The sequence below is a fragment of the Aulostomus chinensis genome, chromosome 6 (assembly GCF_037954235.1).
Source record: "Aulostomus chinensis isolate RoL2024-O1b breed Wild chromosome 6, RoL_Achi_v1.0, whole genome shotgun sequence".
Classification (NCBI taxonomy): domain Eukaryota; kingdom Metazoa; phylum Chordata; class Actinopteri; order Syngnathiformes; family Aulostomidae; genus Aulostomus; species Aulostomus chinensis.
The window spans coordinates 7526592-7548345 of record NC_141325.1 but is presented as its reverse complement, the minus strand read 5'-3'; the positions used below and the strand labels follow the sequence as shown (position 1 = coordinate 7548345).

The 21754-nt window shown below is 40.6% G+C and overlaps 2 protein-coding genes across 3 annotated transcripts; one reads left to right on the top strand and one right to left on the bottom strand.

Moving 5' to 3' along the window:
- Positions 1–62: 62 nt before the first annotated feature.
- kntc1 (kinetochore associated 1) lies at positions 63–20146 on the top strand. Of its 2 annotated transcripts, none has more exons than XM_086206188.1 (62): positions 63–423; positions 610–746; positions 884–1004; positions 1377–1492; positions 1687–1765; positions 1863–1940; positions 2023–2057; positions 2147–2257; positions 2830–2923; positions 3076–3128; positions 3215–3327; positions 3420–3474; positions 3566–3664; positions 3762–3805; positions 3907–3969; positions 4053–4128; positions 4295–4420; positions 4526–4692; positions 4801–4912; positions 5057–5200; positions 5276–5329; positions 5445–5516; positions 5653–5772; positions 6130–6273; positions 6364–6459; positions 6578–6681; positions 6768–6870; positions 6954–7088; positions 7177–7296; positions 7558–7630; positions 7798–7865; positions 7946–8247; positions 8334–8506; positions 8657–8757; positions 8998–9142; positions 9234–9290; positions 9503–9666; positions 9781–9885; positions 9965–10093; positions 10532–10648; positions 10743–10852; positions 10970–11186; positions 11519–11608; positions 11690–11855; positions 11928–11986; positions 12060–12276; positions 12359–12432; positions 12523–12733; positions 13653–13765; positions 13869–13924; positions 14048–14126; positions 14209–14333; positions 14421–14556; positions 14649–14744; positions 14888–14944; positions 15072–15126; positions 15242–15305; positions 16148–16277; positions 16373–16462; positions 16907–17061; positions 17370–17472; positions 17581–20146. In XM_086206188.1, the coding sequence occupies exons 2-62, from the start codon at positions 615–617 to the stop codon at positions 17614–17616; spliced, it is 6639 nt and encodes a 2212-aa protein (XP_086062314.1). In that variant the 5' UTR covers positions 63–423; positions 610–614; the 3' UTR covers positions 17617–20146. The 2 variants fall into 2 exon arrangements, with proteins under 2 accessions (XP_086062314.1, XP_086062313.1); XM_086206187.1 differs by having other exon boundaries at positions 64–423; positions 5273–5329.
- LOC147259934 (hydroxycarboxylic acid receptor 3-like) lies at positions 19080–20487 on the bottom strand. Its single transcript, XM_086206194.1, has one exon. The coding sequence runs from the start codon at positions 20337–20339 to the stop codon at positions 19413–19415; it is 927 nt and encodes a 308-aa protein (XP_086062320.1). The 5' UTR covers positions 20340–20487; the 3' UTR covers positions 19080–19412.
- Positions 20488–21754: the final 1267 nt, after the last annotated feature.

The following is a 21754-nucleotide window of genomic DNA, read 5'->3' as shown; positions in this document are numbered from 1 at the left end:
GAAAAAAATTTCCAACCTGGCAACGCCACCAGATTTTGTTGACGTCCCTGCTATGCTCCACCTTATCCGTGTTAGCCAGAGTATCCTTTGCCCTGATTGAGGGTTATCAGACAGTGTGTGTGTTCTGGCTATGTATCTAAAAATAGGTTTGGTCCATTGAATTGAATTATTTAGCGTAATATACGATAAATTGTACTTCAGTACGAGCTATAGTCGGGTTTAATTACACTCGATCCCGAAAGAGATAGGTTTGAATGTAAACTGAGTGGCGAAGATGCACCTCGAAGACCTGAATGAGGGCATAATTTTTAAAAGACGTTCGCTGTGAACTGACAGCAACCCGCCAAATTCTAAAGCTAATGCTTTTGAGTTGCGACATGTCAATTCTCTTTATTGTGACTGTCTGACCGTTCCTGTGGACTGGTAAGTTTTCATATGAACAGCTAACTATCACCCTATTGTGAATATATATATTGCAAATCTTCTTACAACGTCGAGGTCACGTAGCACAATAAAATTTTTCCTCTGCTTTGCTAGTTCCAGAGGCTAAACCATAATGACTTGTTTTCAGATCATTATAGACGATTGTATTTATTTCATGTCGTTTAGCTACAATGTGGGGTGACGTTGAGCTTCTGACCAACGAGGACACAAACACTGTCCGTATAGGCAGCGTGTCAACGGAGGAACATGGTAGTAGCTTATACCAGGTGGATACAGTGGTCAGGATCAGTGCTGCAAACGAGGTAATGATCAGTATTTACGGTGTGGGAAAAGAAAACTGTCCTTGTATTCCTGCAAACCTTTATTATTTATTCTGAGCCTTTTTCTCCTGTGCCAATGTTGTGATTTGCCCTTTAAAGAAAACCCTGTTTTGTTGTAGGTGCAGTCAGATCCTCATCTCTTTGCGACAAGTGGCTCAAACTGGAGCATTGTTGTCGCTGACAAGACGGTTGTTCTGTTTGACCAGAGCTATCAGACCACCCTGCTACTTCTCCACTTCGGTAAACAACTTCATCTTAATTTCCCTTCTTTTTTCTAATGTGTGTGTGTATATATATGTGTATAATGTATGTAGGAAGAGATATAAATGTATCTATATGTATAGATATGTATAGTCAGAGTGATCTGGAAAGATCCCGAACTTATCGTCCCTCTCTCTATCCCTGAGAACTCCAAATCCTCTTGGAGATATGCATCATTCTCATTCATCATCATAATAGAATGCAACACTTGCGATTTACCAGTGTTTGTTTTGTTTCCAACAACGATACCATTTACTCAAGGGGGCCGATAACCAATACCTGCAGGCAGTATTTGGTTGCAGTAAATGTTCAAATCTCAGTGTGTATTAATGCTAAGATTTTTGTCCCAAGAAACTGATGTGGATGCCATTGATGTATGCCTGGGAGGACAGTTCTTGTTGGTTTGTGAAAGAAGTGGCAACCTCCACTTGATCTATGTTCCACACAAGAGAATCCTCCTTACCAGGGTATGAGTATTTTTTTTTTAATCTGTGCGAGAGGGAGCAGATTGTAGGATTAGAATATACACAATATGGCAATGCTGTGTCAGATTTTACCCAGACATACTTTACCTAAAGCACCAGTCATAATGTTCCTGATAGTCTTTTTCTAAGATGGGTTTTAGCTGCATGCTTCACAAATGTAATGTCATTTTCTGCAGGCTTTGGTTGAGAAACCATTCAGCGGAGATAAGAAAACCTATCGCTATCTTATTGTAGAGGAGGACAAGGCATCCTCGGGTAAAAAACATCCATAAAGAGAATTTCTTAATGAGAACTGAAGGTGATTTGATTATTTACTCTAATTGATTCTATGTTGTGTTATTCTTGTTGACAGGGATGTACCATGTGTTCCTTCTCATAAAGGATGGCTTTTTCCACATTACAAACCTTTATTTGGCAAAGATTGAGACAGGTACACTTGGCAGGTACTTGAAATTTTGTTCGAGCCTCTTTGTGGACCCCTTTTAACGCTCCTTTTCCTTGTGTCATCTCAGCAATTGAAAAAATGGATATGGGAGCTTTAAAAGATGTAAGTTCGGAAGTTTTATTTCCTCAGTTCCAAAATATATTTGTGTGTCTTGAACAACAGGAATAAAATCAGTCGTTTTCTTGATCCAGCTACAGTCTCTTCTCAAGATAGACTTCTGCTCCACTAAGGATTACCATGATGAGGGTTGCAGCACAGCAGTAATGTTCAATCTGGGATATGAAATCCACTTACTGATTGGAGTGAGTATCTATTTGATGTATATTTAAAGGACAAAATGATGTAATAGGGGTGGGGGGGACAAAACAATTTTCTTAAGAAACACACTCTTGTCTTAAGTATTGTGATTAGATTTTTTTGTTCTTATGTCAGTATATCTAGTTTACAATGCAGCAACCATTTATTGCACCAGCATTATAAGAGTTGTTTTTGGAATCTTTAGTAACGAGATCATAGTTGCAGTTGCAAGTTTTAATTTAGTCTAAAAAGTAATCTAATTTTTTTTATCCGGTGCATATTTATTTATCGCAGTTTGATGTAGTCCGGTGTTTTATAAGGACAGCTTCAGTCTGACATTCAATTTATATGGATGGACTTGCATAGAAAAACTCTTGCAGAATTACGATATGAATGGAATCAGCACCCAATTATTGTAGCGGATAAATGTAAAATCCCAGTCCTATGAAAACTGATGTGCTCTGGTCATTTAATTACACAGTTTTTCTCTTTATTACCGTTCCTTAAAATAGCAATTTATAAGATGAAAATAATGGTAATCAAACATTTTTAACTTGTCGCATTTTTATTTCTTCAGGGTGATAAAGAAAATGTTGTCACTCAGTGGACCATGGACCCTGAGAAGTCTAAGATGTGCCTGAATCATTCTGTCAGCGATAGCTTAATACCAGGTGAGACTGTGGTTTAAGGTGTTTACATGAAAAAAATGTATGTGTCAAACACAAAGAGAGGACATAAGAAATAGACACAGAATTTGAGAAACATCTAAAAATAGATTGTGTAAGGTTTGTAACATCCCATCATTTATGTGTCTCCTCTGAAGGTGTTAGGAAGATGGTGGTGGTGGAAAATCTTTTGTATGTTCTAGACACAGAGGTGAGTTCCTCGACATCATGCAGATGCCGGATGTAACAGCACGTTCTGTTTAAATATGCATTCCTTGTGTTTTTCTTTGGACCCAGGATTGCCTGAGTCTCTGGGACCTGCATTTCCTGATCATGGTTCACTGTTGGCCAGATCTTACCATTCATGACTTTGAACTCACCACTGAATGTGGTTCTGTCTCCTTGGTGGCGTATGTATTCATGTTTCCTCACATGCTGTTGCTGTTAACACACAAAGGGGTGTTTGTCATATAAACAACAGCGATCTATGTGTTCATTACAGCCAGGACAAGGGCAGCATGAAGATGATGACCCTGACAAAACAAGACCACAGTCAGGTTGCAGTGCACTCAGTTTTAAGAAGTTATCATGGATGATTATCTCAAGTCTTTCTTTAAAAAGATTTTTTTTTTTTTTTAAATGTTCCAGGTTAACTCACTGCAAATACGAAGTCTGCCCTCCATGACAGTCTGCTACTCTCTGGATGTCTCCACAGTCTCCTGTCTTGTCCAGACAAAAATAAGCATGGTAAACCCTCAGCACTCATTCATTTGTTCAATTAACTTTGTTTACACAAATTCTACATGTTCTGCACAATGAATCCTGTGATGTCCTCTGATTCCAGGACACAATTTATTTAGTGGAAGGGATTTTTGAGAACCCGGAAAGGTGGGCTTTACTCTCAATTATTACTGTGACATTTAGTCAGTAAGTGAGTGAAATGATGAATGCATTAAACAAAATGTATTCTTTGATTCGTCATCGAGCAGTCGAGGGAAGCCTGTATCTTCTGTTGTCATCAGATGCCTCACAGAAGCTTTACCTGAGAACAGGTAGCTCACGTCACCTGGACACATTCTAAATGAATTTTGTGATGACGTTGCAATATGATTTCACTCCACTGTGTTGTTTACAGGCTTAGCAGACTTCTACACAAACATATGTTTGAAGAAGCAGAAAAGTTTGCCATTGCATTTGAGCTGGATTTAGAGGTATGTAAACCTAAACTCGTGTAACTTTTTATAAGCGGGACAACTGATTCTTTGTGATAGATGGAATTGATGGCTGCAGATTATACTGATTTGGAATGGCAGACCTAAGTGGGGGTAATGTATCCTTTCTGCATAAAATTAACTAGAAATCTCACTTTTTACTCAGCTTGTTTACAAGGTGAAGCTGGACTTTGTGCTGGAGCAGCTGGCTTCCGCATCGGTGGGAGGTTATGGGCAGGACGTGTGGTCTGAACTTGTGGAAGAGGCTAAGCTCAACCTGACGAAGATCATGGTGTGTAAAAGATGAGGAGAAAAGCTCAAGGAAGAGACGCAGACACCATAGCTTGTATGTTGTATTTACTAAAAGTTCTTGCTTCCCCGCATCTGTTTTGTTTAGGATGAGCACTATGTGGTGGAGTATTGCCTCAAGGCTCCGTGGCCGACCTTTGAGACTGCAGAGAAGATGCTGAACTACGCTGCCACACACTACACCTCCTTACAGATCCAAGAGGCTTTAGCGAGGCTGGCAACGTTCTGCAGCCTTCACGGTCCTGAGAATTTCAAGTGAGTCCCTTTACTCTGTACTGCATTTGATGTATTGCACAGTAACATAAGGCTATATTTATTACATATCCCGCTGTGAGATTACTATAGATTATCTGTCATCCACAGTGGCATCGCCTGGATTGAGTTTCTGAACAGCACTGACAATTTAGGAGACATTCTGACCCACCTGAGGGACGGAGACTTGAAGGGTGCACAATTCCTGTGGCTCAGATATGAGGTAACAAGAACTTAAGAGGAGTGTAAAGTGTGAGTCACCAGTGAGATTGTTATGAAGACTTGTATCACAGCCATCAATAGCCTTCGTGTGAGGAAAATGTCAGTGTGAGGGTGTTCTGATGCTCCCTGGTGGGTTTTGTGACAGGGGCAGATTGCAGCCATGTTTGATGAGAGCCAGCTCGAAGCTATGCTCGGCGCCATCCCAGAAGACCTTCCATCCCATGATCTATGTCCTTGGTTTAGGACTGTGTTTCTTCCATTCGTGAGGAGAGTGCTTCCAACAGGACAGGTAGCAGACATTCTCAAGCATAAAGTTGCCCCATGTGTTCAAAAATAACAGCTCTGTCCTCATGTACCTCAGAAGATCCTGGCGAGATGGATTGAGCAGAGGGCGAGGAATCTGGAGTTGACAGAAAAGGTAAAAGGAACAAAAAACAAAACAACTTGAACTCAAACACTTAAGTGAAACCTGGCTTTTACTGTCATCTATTACAAGGCAGCAGAGACATTTATTAACTAAAAATGTTTTTTAGGGTGCTTGGCCCCAGAACGGGTTGGACCTGGCAGTGCTCGGCCTGCCCTCCCTATGGACATGGATGAAGTCTGTAAGCTACACTTTTATAATTTAATTTATTATCATTCTAAAAGATAATACTTATGAATTACTCTTTGTCTGGTTGTAACTGTATCTGCTTAATTCTATCATTCTGCCATCCATGATTTGTTGTATCTGTTTTTAAGGATGCTAATTATGGTGCAGAAGAAGTGGAGAATCTGAAGTCGCTGGTATCTAACCTCCACCAGCTGCTGGACCTCCACAACAAATACAATTGCAGACTTTCTCTTTCAGTCTTTGAGAAGGTTTGTTGTGAATACTCTGCAGTTATATGCAAAAGTTTTGGTTTTAATGATTAAAGATGTAGTTTGGTGATCTTTTTTTTTAAATTGAGAAGTTTTAAGCACAGCAAACATTAAATCTTTAATACTCCTCTTAAATTAGCTTAAAAACAATACTTATTTTACTGAAGCTTGGTTGATTCCTATCTGTGCCTGTAGATGCCAGAAGGAACCCGGAGACATGATACTATAGAAGAGATATTATGGTCTAAATGTTTTGATGATGAGAAGTACTTGTATGGGGTCTCTGTCTTGATTCATACCTTATATGATGTGCAGTCTATGAATGAGAGGTGTAAACGATTTCTCTATTTAATGAAGGGGAATGTACGCAGTGTGGCGTTCCTCATGTTGGACAAAGTTCCCGCTCCGGAGCTGATCGCCGCAACAGTAGAGAGCAGCATCCTGCCGTATTCTGAGGAGCATGAGCTCCCGTTTGATGAGCTGCTTCTGCAGTACATAAAGGTGCAACTCTGTGTAATTGGAGTCCATTGAGGATTAATACTGAGTTTTCCAAATGTCTGAAAGTTTTCCCTTCAACCTGATCTTCACTAGGATCTGCTGGAGCGCTGCAGCTCTCAGACCACAACACTTTTTACAGAATGGGAAGCCAAAGCAGTGGCTGTACTTGATTGCATGACTGATACTGATGTAAGTTTTTTTTTTTTTTTAGAATTTAAAAACAAATAATGCTAAAAGGGCATGGGATGGTGAGAAGGCAGTAATGCCTGGTGCTTGTGAAAGCCTGTATTATTGTGTCTCCTGCTAGCTGATGGTGGATGCTGTGCTGGAGATCATGCAGAAAGCTGTAGTTCCTTGGAGTAACGTGGTGGAAAACCTGGTTCAGCAGTACTTGGAGATGGATGGACCAAAGTACGTCTTTATCATCATCCTCTTGAAACAGTTAGCATTGGCTAAGATTATTATTCTCTGTATAATTTAATCTATATTTTCCCCAGACAAGAGCTTTTAAAGGAGAGCTACCATTTGATGGAGATCAGGAAACTTCTCAGGAATTATGGCATCCGTAACTTCAACCTCTCAAACAGCACTCAAATTATGGTAAAGTATGAATTATTATATATAATACATAACTTCTGTTTCACATGCCCATAAACTCTGAGTCCTAAACAAATCTTTTCCAGACACTAATTAGATACATCCTGAAGCAAGACCTGCCGATGTCTCTGGAGGATGCCCTGACATTAGCTGAAGCCTACAAACTCCCAACATCACAGATAAATTACTTGTATCTGATCCAGCTGATAGGCCAAGGAAAGGTAAGCATATCAGCATGGACATAACCCATTTATGTAATATGTTTTCATGTATTGTTGCATATTCTTAGTCCTTTTTTGCTGATTTCAGACAGAGGTTTGCGTGACTGTCCTGAAGAAGCTGTCCTCCGCAGAAGCCGAGTGCGTGATGGAGCGCCTCACAACATGGGCTTTGCTGCGTCTGCAAGACAAAAACCACATATCTGATGAGGTGAGGATTTTCTTTTTACCAAGCAATGAATTTTAATTCTATATTATTTCTTGTAATTCAGATATTTGATATGATACAGCAGGGTTTGCCTGCTCCCATAAGCAGTACTTGATCCCCCCCCCACACACACACACCCCCCCAAATTCTGTGGGCTCTATGATTGCGTATTTTCATGACATCACGTAAACAGCGCAAACATTCTAGTAGAGCAGCAGACGTTCCTTCTGGCATGTCGTACATCTTCCTCGCTGTCTTCTTTAGCACAAGAAACAGCAGATGGTCATAGCTCAGGTGATGGTGGAGGCTCTGAAATACCTGCGCATAATCCAAAAACGTAAGTACTGGCTTCACTCACTTCTACAATAACAATAGCTGATCGATGGGCCATAGCCTGGAATCACCCAGAAAGGCTTTAGTCCTACAACAAAGAGGCAGAATGTTCAAAGTTTATGGAACATAATCATGAAGATGAGGAGTTATACCTGGTTTCTGTCCTCTTAGATGATGCTCTCAAAAGCTTGGAGTGTGAAAACAACCTTGTCATGTTCAAGGCCATTGCCCACCTACAGGTCAGCATCATTTAGGAATAGTTTTAGAGTTATTCCATATTTGTTTTCATTGTTAACATGCAGTTACTTTGATTTTTCAGGAGGATTTTGATATTTTCTTCACTCCCTCCAACTATGAAGATCCAAACATCCGAAAACAGATTCAGGAGCATCACATCACAGCCTATGAAAACACACGTGGCCGGCACTCAACTAAAGGAAATACCACGGCCGTTCCAGTCGTTGCAAATGATCCTGATGGCAAAACTAAGACCATTTCCACAGAGGCGGGCTTACGTCGACTCGGAAGGCAGCTCCAGCGCACTGAACAGGAGCTCTGGTCAGACTTGGCCCTGCGAGCTCTTGGGGTGGGCAAAGTGGACAAAGCCTTGAAGATACTCAGGTCTGCTGGGTTCTTGTTTTCACATATGATTCATAGTATAAATATTTAAGGCATGTTAAACTTCACATATTCTCTTTGTTCTCCAGCGAGCTGTATGAACACCACTACAACACCAGCACAGGGAAGGTTTTGTTCACCGCCGCTAAGACATTATGCCAGATGCTAGAGGCAGATGTGCCCATGGTCCTTCCTGAGGAAATGGACTTGCCAGCGGTTATCCACGACCTTGCCTGCCAGGCCATCACTGTGTGCCACTCAGGTAAACACACCAACCATAAGTTCCTACTGAGAGGTAAAGGAAAAGATCGATATCATTCTCTCGTCTGGGGGATGATTATTGAGATGGGAGGTTCTTCAAACACAGTTCTGTATTTCCTGAATGTTGGTCCACTTTTGAACATTGTTACAGACCTGCTCCTGGATTGTTTGGAGCTTTGCAAGTGCACACGCATCGCCATGGATGTGTATCATCAGTGTCAGTTATCAGACAGCTATGGCTTTGTAGCAAAGGTCAGTATCTTTTCTTATTTTTCATCTTGGAATGACACGTTATTTCATTTACTTTCATTGAAATGTTTTACTTGTTGGCATTTGACGAATTCATTGGAAAAGAAGAAAAATATGTACACTACCAAGCAAACAACCACAGAAGTGAAGGGCAAGAAATAAAGATGGAGAGCAAGAAAACTCAACCAACAAAGCTTTTAGATTATTATAATATGCTAAAATAACATTTAATAATGCATACAGGATATGACCCTGGCTGCAGAAAAAGATCCATATTCTCAGTGGAGTTTTCAGGATCTTTTTAATGAAGACTGCATAGTTCTGGACCCCGTGTCTGTGCTCCCAGTCCAGTACGAAATCACCAACTGTCTGCTGCCTATTTCTCGAGGTGAGAAAATCAATTGGTTTATTCAATATGCATTTAGGATTTTGTTGCTGTTGTCTGCAGCTGACATAAACATGTTTTTGCAACGCTGCAGATACCAAACTGTATCCCCTGGACTGCGCTTGCCTGTCACACTGCTCATTTGAGGACGGTAGGCGTCATGTTTTTAGGTTGTTTGTGAATCTGAGGAACACTTGGAGAGAATGTCTTCTTTCTCTTGATCTCCAGAGTGAATGAGTACAACTCGATGGTCATTGTGACCTAAAATAGTCATATGCAGAATTAACATGGATGTACACTGCGATTCTGCCTACTGGCGGAGGCATACAACCTTGAGGGATAAACTTCTCCTCTCATACACAGGTTCAAACTACCTTCGGCCACTCCTGGGTCCGCTTGCTAACATGCTACAGATGTTACAGGAGTGCAGTCAGCTGGAGCTGGCCCTCCGAGTGCTGGTCAACTCATACGGCAGCTGCCTGCAACACGTCACCTCTAATGTCATGGACTCAAAGATTTGTGTACAGGTATGGCTGGCATGTATTTCTGCAGTATTTAAACTGTTGCTACAGCTTCAGCTACAAATCAGCCAAATTGATTTTTGTGATGCACATGTCATCATACCGTAACTTTTCTTTCAGCTGTATGATTCACAAGAGCTTAAGAAGTACAATATTTGCTTGAATGAGCTTCGTAAAAGGACTGCCTCGACATTAAATACTGTTGCTGTGGCGCTGCTGAACAAGGTGAGTCTAAAGTCATTAGAGGATGGTGGCAAATGTAATATATTTCTTAATAACCCTCCAGATGTTGAATGCACTGCAGGTGTTCAACTGGAGGATGGTGGATTGTGATCTGGCTATTGGGCTCTGTACTCTCCTCTCAAAAGAAGAAGTCTTCAAACTACTGTGGAAGGTTATTGACAACACCTGGGAGAACTATGATAAAATTTTGGTAGGCTTTATAATTGCTTTTACTTAAACTCTGCGTTCTTTGATATAGTGAAAATAAAGAAAATGAACCAGGCTTAAGAATACAGTAAATACAGGAAACTATTTGTACCATCAAACAGGCTGACAGCTTTTTTCTTCATTAACTGGTTTAAATGTTTGTCACAGTAAAGCAAACGGAATGTCATCAAATAGCCCGTTTGGTCTGAAATTAAATGATGAAATAGTTATATGACACAGGGCAGAGAACAGCAGGAACCCCCACACAACCCTTTTCAATTTGCTTGAACATGAAATCAGTTATCAAAACAGTGGCTTATAATCAGCTCATCATTGCAGCTATTTACCAAATTGAATAAACTTCCTGGAGCGCTATTGTGTAGCCAGATTGACACTTGCACATGTATTTAACAATTATTTATCTGTCTCTTGTTGATCTCAGGCCGTGGCCAGGGTTGGTGCCAATCTCTGCTGCTTGTACGGTCAGTCAGAGGAACAAGAGAAGTTTCTCTCCGTCATCACAGATGCTGAATGGGGCATCAAGCTCAGCAAATTAGAGGTAGGATTCACATTGTTTTTTGCCAGTCTGATTGCAATTAATATGTTAGTATATTTCTGTCTGCTTTACATATTTTGATTTTTTTGTGTCCCAGATCTCCATCCAGCCAGTGTTTCGCCAGCAGCCTGAGATGAAAAGCAGCTTGATCCCTGTCCTGGTGAAGAACAGAAGGATCACTCCAGACATTATCTTGCAGTACTGCAGGTCAGTATCTCACTTCAGCTGTCTCCCTCTATTACAGTTCCATTCTGTACTTAAGCGTCCACTATTGCACTATTTCTTCTCTGCACACATTTAAAAAAGCCTCTGCTTCTTCTGCAGCACCTTTGGTTTAGACCATGACCGCGTTATAAACCAGTACATCACAACTTTGTTGCTGCTCCAAGAGGAAGAGGAGGATGCAGGTGACCCAGGTCCAGGCCAAGAGGACTTGCAGCCCCTGTGTCACTCAGACGCCCTGGAGCGAGTCCTGCAGATTATTCCCATGTTGCACAGCACCAGCGAGCTCACTGATAGCCTCTCTGCTGCCATATTCAAGGTTTGTGGCTGGGGAAAGAAGTAGCAAAGGCTACCGTTAAATCTTAATTATTTGTAAGAAGAAACTGATTCTAGAAGTGTGTATGATAGTAGTATGTCTGATTTATGTTAATTGGAAAGATCAACAACGAGTATGCATTCAAAGTGACAGCTACCTATTTGCACTGTGCTGTTCAGCCACAGAAAACATTCAAACATCAAACCATTCAGCTCTTTAGGGACCTCGTCTCTTATTGTGTATTTCTGCTGCTTCACATTTACATTGAATTGCTGCAAGAAATGCTCTCTTTAAGCTTCAAGAATCTCCCCTGACTTGTAATTTGCCTCACACAGCTCAGCCCTTACAACTATGAGAGGATCGAAGTGGTGCTGAAGATCATACAGGCTGCAGATGAGAACGTGACAAACTTCTCTGTTAGTCAGGTACAACAAAATAGATTTAACTTTCAAATCCTTGTCTTTCTTATAAAAGTGCAAAATAGCAACCAAACTTCTAATCCGCAGGCGATGGGTCTCCTTCAGCACCTGAAGTCGTACAAGCGAGTCTCTCCTCCTTCAGATGTGGAGAACACGTATCTTCTGGAGAACAGCCTGCTGCCAAACTCTCTGGCCAACAATAGACTGCCGTTTCACCTGCTGATGCAGACAAAACACTACTGGAAGATTATCTGTAAGATAGCAGCTTTTCTGCTCCAATATTACAGTGACAAGCAAAGACACTAAAATCTTTTCCTGTGTTTAGCTCCAGAGCTCAGTGAGGACACCTTCCCTACTCTTCTTCTAATTAGCAAACTGATGAAGGTATAGCACATTGATCCTTATCACCAAGAACAGGTGTTTCTCCAGCAACTGAAACGTTCCCGTCTAATTGCAGGTGAGCCTGGACAAGTTATACATGTCAGCAGCGAACCATGTGTTTGAGAGGAAACTCAAGCCTCTGCTGTTAGAGCAGAAGAAAAGAGGTCAGGGTCACAGCTACAATAAGGAGACGTTCAAGGTGGCAAAGACCATGATGAAGTATATTCACTGCATCCAGAGCCCAGAGTGGGCAGCGGCTACAGCCCACAAGATCACTCAGGAGCTCCCAGCAGGTCTGAGCTCCCAATTACAATCAACACTTCACAGCTCAATGTGTTTGGAGACTTACATCTAAGATGTTCTTGTTCTCTACAGGATATGAGAAAACACAGTCGCTCAGGTTCTGTTTGGCCCTCGGAGATGCCTGGCTTAAGGACCCAAACCTTGAAGTCAGTAATAGAGCAGCTTGACATCATTTTGTGGTTGATTTTTTTCAGTCACTGGTTGGTTTGAACCCACTGCCCTCTGCTCCTGAGCAGGAAGCGGCAAGAGCCAGAGGGGAGACCTTCCTGTCCAAGCTGAAACTACAGTTCCAGCGATCAGCAACTGAAAATACCTTGATTGCCAGTCAGCTGAACAGCTCAGAGCATCTGAAACTGACTGGGATGCCGGCTCGACTCATAGTGTCCCTGTATGAGCACAGCAGTGTGGAAAAGCGGTACAGAGACGCAGGAGGCCAAACCTATCCAGGTAAGCAGCCTTTCAAGGTGCAGTTAGTCACGTGCAAGTGCTTCATATTTCATATAGGGGGCAGCATATTACCAGAGAGTTGGGGTGTCCACCTCCTGCAAGTGACAAGAAAATCTTAGAAAAACATTGACACTGTCAGTAAAATTATTGAGTGATGGCGTGAAGGTAGGGGCAGCACGGTGGTGGTGGTCAGCACTGTCCTCTCACAGCAAGAAGGTTCCGGGTTCAAGCCCTGGCTCGGGCATGGGGTCTCTCTGTGTGGAGTCTGCATGTTCTCCCTGTGCCTGCGTGGGTTCTCTCCAGACTCTGGCGTCCTCCCACAGTCCAAAGACGTCAAGAGGGGACGAGGTTAATCAGATACTCTAAATTGACCGTAGGTGTGGCTGTGAGAGTGAATGGTTGTCTGTCTATATGTGTTGGACCTGTGATGGACTGGTGACCTGTCCAGAGTGAACCCCACCTCACCTCTGAAGGCGACTGGGATAGGCCTTCTCTAATAATGAAGAAGAAGTAGAACCAGACAGCAAATATCCCCAGTTTCCATCTGATTTATGCTGCCCCTCCATGCTACAGTGACTTACTATTGCCTCTTGGATCACAAGGTGGAATTAAATGTCAGGACAGCACGGTGTTGGCTTGTTTTCATACTTACAAAGTGCATATGAAGCTCAGTTCATGGAAGCTGACGGCCAAGTTTATTTTATTTTAGCATGAGCTCCAGTCTGAGGTCGATGCTGTAAGATTTTGTACTGAAGATGTTCTATGGACTCGGTCATACTGTATTTCACTGGATTTTTTTTTTTTTTGTCTCTTAGCTTAAACGTCATTTGTCCTTATGAAAAGTACAAACTTTTTTTACGAAATGAGAGCGTCATCAATATTGAGAATATTTAAACAGGATCATTTATCTCTGGTCTAGACATACATGCCGTAGTTAAGGAAATCGCCACCATCAACAATGTGGATCTTCTGAAAATCCGTAACATGATGTTGGAAAAATGGATCTGCAAAACAGGTCTTGCTGTGGCAAAGGTTTGTCTGTTTGAACTTCTTTTAACTCGTCATCTGCTTGCATTAAATGACATTGACATTTAGAAGACTAGGCCATTTTTCATGATACTTTTCTTAATTGAAGGATATCACTTACCAGGAGTGTGTCAGCAACATCAAGGAGGACCCAGACTTAATGAGGTAAAGGGCACTCTCAGTTTTTGCCATTCTGAAAGTGTAATGTCATGTAATCGCTCTGTTGTTTGTCTTTTGCGTTTGAATCTTATTATTTCCTCCTCCTCAATACACGTTTCATGCTCTCAGGGTGGTGTATATGCTGCAGTCTTGCCCAACAGATGATGTCGTTCGTCTTCTAAACCCCATCCTCTCTGCTGAGACCTGGGCAAGTACAGATGCAGTGGAAAAAATGGAATAAAATGGCATGAGAAAGAAGCTAACTGCTGTTTTTTGATTTCCTTGTTTAGCCGCTGAGCAGCTCTGGACCTCGTCTGACGTTCTGCCACAGGACTCGAGTGCTCCTTTGTCTTATTCGCCTCGCAGATGCAGCTACTCTGGAGACCCACTTACAGATACCTCGGACCAAGTTCCAGTAAGACACCGATAAACCAGTTTTGAAGCACTGACTGTCAGTTAAAGGACTTTGTGAGATATGTTCCTGCTTTATGTTTCCTGGCAGATATTACCTGAAGTGCTACATCTTCGTCTCTCAGCTGGAGGCTCTGAACATCCCCTACACAGTGCAGTCCTTCCTCAATAGTCCCAAAGAGGGTTTGGTTAAAGGTTTGTGGAAGAACCACAGCCATGAGCCACAGGTAGTCTTGAAATGGAACACGTCAGCTATTTAATTTGAGGATTATTACTTTCATTACATTGTCTGCATCTGAATCACTCTTTGTCTCTTCAGGCTGTGCAGTTGGTGGCAGACTTGTGCCTGGAGTACCAGGTGTACGACCCCCAGCTGTGGAACAGTCTCCTTCAGAAGCTGCTCAGCTTCAACTTGGTTAGGATATGTGCAAATTACATGTACCATTTATCTCAACTTTAAAAACTCAAATGCTGCTAATCACCCTTGATATAATCAGTAAAGATTGTTCAGTTGTCACTGGTGGAATGAAACTGGTATCTATGTATGTCTTTCCTCAGATCAATGATCTCCAGAAGGTGCTGGAGGCAGTGGTAGCTGTGCCTGCTGTATGGGAGGTAATGCTTTAGTTCATTAGTTTGACTATCAAAACACCAGATACATTAATAGTCAGGCTGTTTGCACTTATTTTCAAATCCAAACAGCACTTGTGCTTATTATATGTGTGTGTGTCTCTCTCTCAAGATTTCTAGTTTCTCCAGGACTTGGAAGAGTACGATACTGGCACCATTTGTCTCAGGTACTCTGATAAGTAATTTTACTGTTTTAATATTCTGCAACGCTCATGGCTGGTCAAAAATCCCTCAGTATGTCTCGTGTGTTTCTGACTAATTGATCTGTTTTATTGGTCACAGCATCTCTACCTTTGAGTCCTGATCAGCAAGCAAGACTCTACAAGACCTTTGTTCTCCTCCTTAAGTATGTTTGACTTGTTACCACCAATTTTTATATCTGTTATTTGCAAGAAGAACACAGGTTGTCAGCTTGGAGGTCAGATATCACTTCAGGGACACCTGGCTATCCAACAAAGCTTAGAGAACTTTTACCCAAAAAAAAGCACTCACACAGACATCTTCTGTCTCAACACCAAGTTCCTCACATGAAACTTCTCTTTATCTCTAACACTACATTACATGCAGTTTCCTGTCAGAAATCTTGAAGTCATTGTTGTTCCCTTGCTATGAATATGCAGCAATTTGGGGACTGAACAAGGACATTGACCTGCAGGAGCCCCTTATGAAAAAGTCCTCTGATTTCAATGAATTTGAAGTTTAAATATTTGAAAAAGCATATAAAAATGTATGACTACATTAAAACTAGCTGATATTTTCAGTTGTTGGTAATATGTGTATAACAACATATGATTTTCACTTTTGTACAACTGAAAAACACATTGAAACGCTATTTGAAAAAGTGTTTGTTTGTTTTTTTTATTTCCCATTTGCAAAAGCCCATAAATCACATATTTACTTTATTGTTTTCCTCATCGGAAATTGCAGATAATGAGAAGATGAGCACTGAGTAATACATGTATGTTGAATAACTAAAAAAAAAATATCTGCAGATATCAATGATATGCTGACATTATTATGCATCACTGGTTCAGTCTATACATATCTTGGACCTTCCTATCACCTAAACCCTTTAATTTCTAGATATATTCTTCTGTTTTTTGAGCTCAGTGAAAATTTAAGTTGAGTGAGATATTCTTGTGATTGTATTTATTTATTTATTTTTCCCGGGCCTTTCTTCTTCTCAAGGTGTCCATTCTTGTTAAATCTGGACCTGATAGGAATTGCTAAAGGCTTCGCACAGTTCAACCTGCCAGCCTTCGCCATGGGAACTCTCCTTCTGATCCCATGTGCTTCTAAGAAAGCTCAGCAGATCCAGGTTTGCACAACATGGTGATGGTGATGTATCCTGTAAAGTGTTTGGAAGATCAATGTCTTCTAGGATTTCTCTTTCTTTTTCTTTTTTCTTCGAAGGGCTTCCTGTCTGTGTGCAACCCAGTCACTGTCCTGGAGCAGGTGGAGGAGCTCATGAACACGGGGGAATTGGCTGGCATCCCTTCACAGGTTAAATATCACTACTTATTATTTTTGGATGCTTGTCACATGCTCAAAATATAGAAATCATTGTGCAACTGCCTAGTCATCCGTATACAGTATATTCTTGTATCATTAAAGCTGTGAAACTATAAACTGATGGTGAGTAAATTTCAAGGTGTTCATAGCATGCAGGGGAAAACCCTTTTTATACTGGTCATATATGAATTTATGTATTCCTTTTTCCTTGTGTGTAAAAGAATACATCTCTGAAATGTGTTCAAGATGTGACAGTCAGTTGAATGTACCTGTGTTAACGTTTTTAACTTTTACCCATTTTAAAACATGCTGGTTCGTCGAATCTTGCCTTCCAACTTGCGCACAATTTTTATTGCATTGGTCCATGTTGGAGAGATGAGAGGGGAGCAGTCCACGCACTGACAATACGTTGTGTTCTTACTTTCATGAGTCTAGATTCGTGAGACTGTGTTAACTTTCATCAGCCAAAACGGACTGCACCAGAAACTATTGAAGACGAAACACTTCAAGCATCTGAAGCAGCTTGTAGTGTCCAGTGGTCAGCCTAACCAGGTGAAAGACTTGGTGGATTATCTGATCAGCCAGAACTGGTATGTTTTTATCACAAAATAACACTCATGTTTACAAAAAGCACTTATATTTGTTTGATTTGGCTCCAAAAACGTATTTCTGGAAGCTGACACAGCTGACTGTGCATCAGCTCGTGATGCTTGGGTGAAGAAGCTGATGCTTGGTTGTTTTTTTAGTTTGTCACTACTGGTTAATATTTTAGCACTGGATGTGGTTGATATGGATGTAAAATGATTATGATCATAGTCATCTTTTTAAATGTAAGATTTGAGGGTTTTGTTGTTGTTGTTGTTGTTTGCTTGTTTAAATTATTTAATGTGCTCCCCAGTCAGGACGATGCTCACTCACTAGCTCATGAGTACATGACACACAGAGAGCACCAAGGAGGGGCAACGCTGAGTAACGGCTCACCTTCCCTGAGCTGCCTGAAGGTAACAAACATCTCTCTACTAAACTGCTCAAACACAATAGAGAATTTCATAACGGTGTTATTTAATTTGAATATTTAGAATTATGTACTGTTGCTATTTCTTTTCAAGGAGTATCTCATCATGCAAAATGGAGTTTCGGGATGACTCTAAAGAACTTCTGTCACTTTTTATAATTTGTCAGTCTGTTTCGGGCTGAGGAGCAATATTTGCACTTGGCATCTTTCTCTCTGTTATTTCTGTAATCTAAAAAAAAAAGATTTTTCATTATTGAATATTTAGAGACATTCTTTAAAAATGTTAGCAGTTTAGAAGCAGCAGTTGCTCGATAATAGAAGGCTCAACCCAGGTCATTAATCAGTCAATATCCAAACTGATGCAGGTTTTTATATTTGGATAGGATGTGAACCAATTTGCAGGTTAGGGGAGGAAAAGTGTTCAATGTTAAACGTGGAAAGATCTGGATTATTTTCCTCATGTGACTTTACTGTTTTTGAGTGTATGTTGAAGGTATTGAAGTATATCACTATTTTGTTGGCATATTAAACCACTGTTTAATATAATAAATGTTTTTTGTAATGTCTTCCAAGTCTGCACACTATTCCGCCTCGAGTGAAATCTTTCAAGTGTACAGTATGTTCAATGACCACATTATCAAGCTGTTTTGTTTTGTTTTTCTTAACATTGATCTAATCCTGGGGGTCATAGATTTCTTCCGGAACTCATCAACATTGTTTTGGTCAGGGCTATTTGGTCTGTTCACATTTTGAAAGAATAGAGTTTATAAGTGCTCTGTTTAGCTTATAAACATGATGGCCATCCCCATGCATGAATATATCTCATAGGCTCTTGCAGCAATTTTTTGGTTGATATCATTTCATTACGAATGGGATGTTGTGCAAAATAAAACCAATTTTGACTATTGAAGAAATTCTGAAATACCACATTAAGACCTTGAGGAACACCACAGAAAAAAATAAGTCTGACTTGGTTTCAAAAACCTTTGGACATTTCTTAGCCAATTACAGCTGCCACGATGCCAGAAAACATACCCTCAAATTGAAAAAGTACTTGAATCTGATATAGTAAAAGGTGTTGTAACCCTGCATATTTTGCATGGGAGGTTTTCCCCACTCAGTGACACACCCGCTGAGAAAACAACTCTGGTAAATGGAAGTTCTTGCTCTTGAGAATCTTGCAATAACAAACATAATTTATCTGGAGCTATTAAAACCTGCTTATATCGATATAAGTTATTGGTGGAAATTTTCTTGGTTGCGTCTCTGTGACTGAGCATTAAAAATATGATTTAAGGCTGTATGCATAAGTTCTGGGTTAAATATTATTAAATTGAAACACATTTCTGAATGCAGGAAGGAAATAGAATTGGTTTGAAGTGTGGTTTTTGTTGTCTGCTGTTTATCGTACTGTGATAAATAGAGTGAGCTTGTTCCACCGAGACCAAACCTTCTTCTTGAGACCAAATCCTTAGACATTCTTTTAAGATGCCAAATTTGGATTTTAATATCACTTAAAGTAAAAAACAATGTATGTCTTTTTCCATGTCATGATCGTCTTTTTAAAAAAAAATTTTTATTGGTTTTCAACAGACACAAAACATACATTTTGCCATCATGTCAGTAACAGAGAGATAAAATAAGATAAAATGAAATATTGCCATCCATCTATCTTTAACAGGCAAATCCTCCAGTTGACTGCTCCCATCCACCTCCACAGCACAAACAGGAGCCCCCACATTGCTCATGAATATAATCACAGTCACATCAGCATCCTACAAAGTAAGCAATGATAGGTCAAGCAGACTTAAGACAATGGTAGCATGTGAGTATCACACTGAGAGAAGGCGTGTATGGATTTATCCCCGGTGGGCACTGACTCGGTCGGATCAAGGCCGGCTGCAGGACAGAGACTCTGGTTTTCTTTTATGTTTGTGTACTGCTTTCTGCTTGGCGTAGACGAAGAACTTTCCTGAAGATGTTCTTGAAGTTTGGGCTGGAGAAGTAGTAGATGACGGGATCCAACACACTGTTTAGATAGGTGAGGCTAACGGTGATGTAAAATGTCACGATCAAATGTTCTAGGGCAGGACAGACTTCAGCCTTTGGAAGGTTTCTAATCGCTTTATTGGTTTTGTACCAGATCAGGAGCGATGCGATGTTGCTCGGTAAGAAGCAAATAATGAAGAGCACCACCACCGTTGTGATGAAGCACAAAGCTTTCTTGATCTTGGCATGCTGAGCCAGCTGTCTGTTTCTCAGTTCGTAAATAATCCGGACTGTGCAGAAGAGGATCACACAGAGAGGCATAGAGAAGGTAAAAAGAAAATTAAATTTATGCCAACTCAGTCCACTGTTGAAGTCAGTCAGAACCATGAAGCTCTCACAGTAGGTTGTGTTGTGTTTCAAAAAGAAAACATGAACGGACATCAGAGTGGTGATTAACCAGAGTAGAGCTGCTGCACCCATGGCTTTGAAGATGCTTAAAGAGTTGATAAAGTGATAGGGATGCACAACACGCATGTACCTGTCCACAGCAATGGCCATCAGGAAGAAGGTACTTCCACTGCGGTTCAGTGTAAGCATGAAGAGGCAGATCTTGCACAGAGCATCCCCGAACATCCACTTGAGATCAGATTTGTAGTAGCTGGCACGGAAAGGCAAAGCCATGTTGAGAAAAAAATCAGCAATGGCCAGGTTGAAGAGGAACACAGTGCTGCTTTTCCATGGCTTCAGGTGGAAGCAGAAGATCCAGAGAGCCAACCCATTACTGATTACTCCCAAAATAAACTCTGTTATCAATAACAGAGGCATCACACTCATCAGCAGGGTGCCATTGAAACTGCACTCCATGTCGAGGTGAAGTGCTTTCTCTTTTGCATCGGATGGGGAAATAACACTTTGAAAACGTTCTGCTCTCCACCTAAGTGGAAATGACAGAATAGAAAAAAAATGCCATTCTATCTTTGGCCCTCACAGGAAGTCTGCTGCTCAAGTTTTAGATCACATGCACTCAAAAATGGAGGGCTTGTTTATAAAATCCCCTGTTCTGTGTTTTGTGTCATGATTGCAAGATTACATATGTCGTCATCTGAGGAACAGGTCCTTTAAGGGCACTTAATGAATTCTGGGCCCCTTTTTTTGTCTAAATCCAGGTTTCTTGGGCATCTTGTAATTAATTTTTAAGTTATTGCATGTATGAATCTTGAGATGTAAATGTAAGTTTTCTTCTATCTGAGTGCAAAAGCCTTTAAAGATGTGTCGGTGTATTGTCTTTTGAATCGTTCTCAATGGAAGTGCCGCTATGCCACAAATGCCAGCAGTCCAATCTCGACTGAGGAGGGTCAGGACAAATACCACCAAGATGAACTGTTGCATTTTTCATGTAAAAAGCTCATGACAACAGAGCCGGACTATTGTGCTTGTCAGGATGTAACCCAGTGTCCTTTTTATACTGTTTTTTTTTTTTTTAATACTGTTATGATATAAATGTTTTTTTTTCTTTGCGGTGCAAAGCCTGTACCTTCCCTTTCATCGTACTCCTCACAATGACAATAAAGTGAATCTGATTCTGAATCTGAATGTGTACGCTGTTGGGTGTTAACTCGTAGTGGAAGAAACAATAAATTACAACTTATATTCCCTTCGTATTGTGTGTGTGAGACGGTGTGTGTTTTCTTTCATGGGTGAATTATGTTCTGTTTTTTTGTGTGTTGTGTGTGGGTCATGTTGAATGAGGTCTGACTCTGCTGATTCATTCCTAAACAAAATTCACAAATTAGCTAATAGAACACATCAGGTAAAAAATTACTTGAAGGGATACCTGTTTTTAAACTAATTTCTGTGTTTCTCATGTAGAATAGAAAATGTGTAAAGCTGCACTGCCGTCTAGTGGATATGATCAGAAATGCTCCTTTTCTAGTGGAAGAGATTTTGTTGTCTGTGAGGGACAGTCGTTGTGGAAACTTTTATCTTACTGTGACATGTGTTACAAGATTTTTTTTTTTAATGGAATCACACATACAAATGCAGTTAATGTGTTAAGCCACAAAATCGGCCATTTCTGAAAACGTTCTTCCAGTAGATTCATGTATATAGGTGTCCAATGATTTTTGGAACTACTCAAGTTATGATCTATGACATTATATTGAACATCAAAGTTGGTTATAGAAAAAAATCCTCCTGAACAAAAACAATAGATTTTCTTTAGACTGAGGGGCCTTGACTGGATATAGATTTCATTTTCAGTTATTCAGAGTTCAAATATA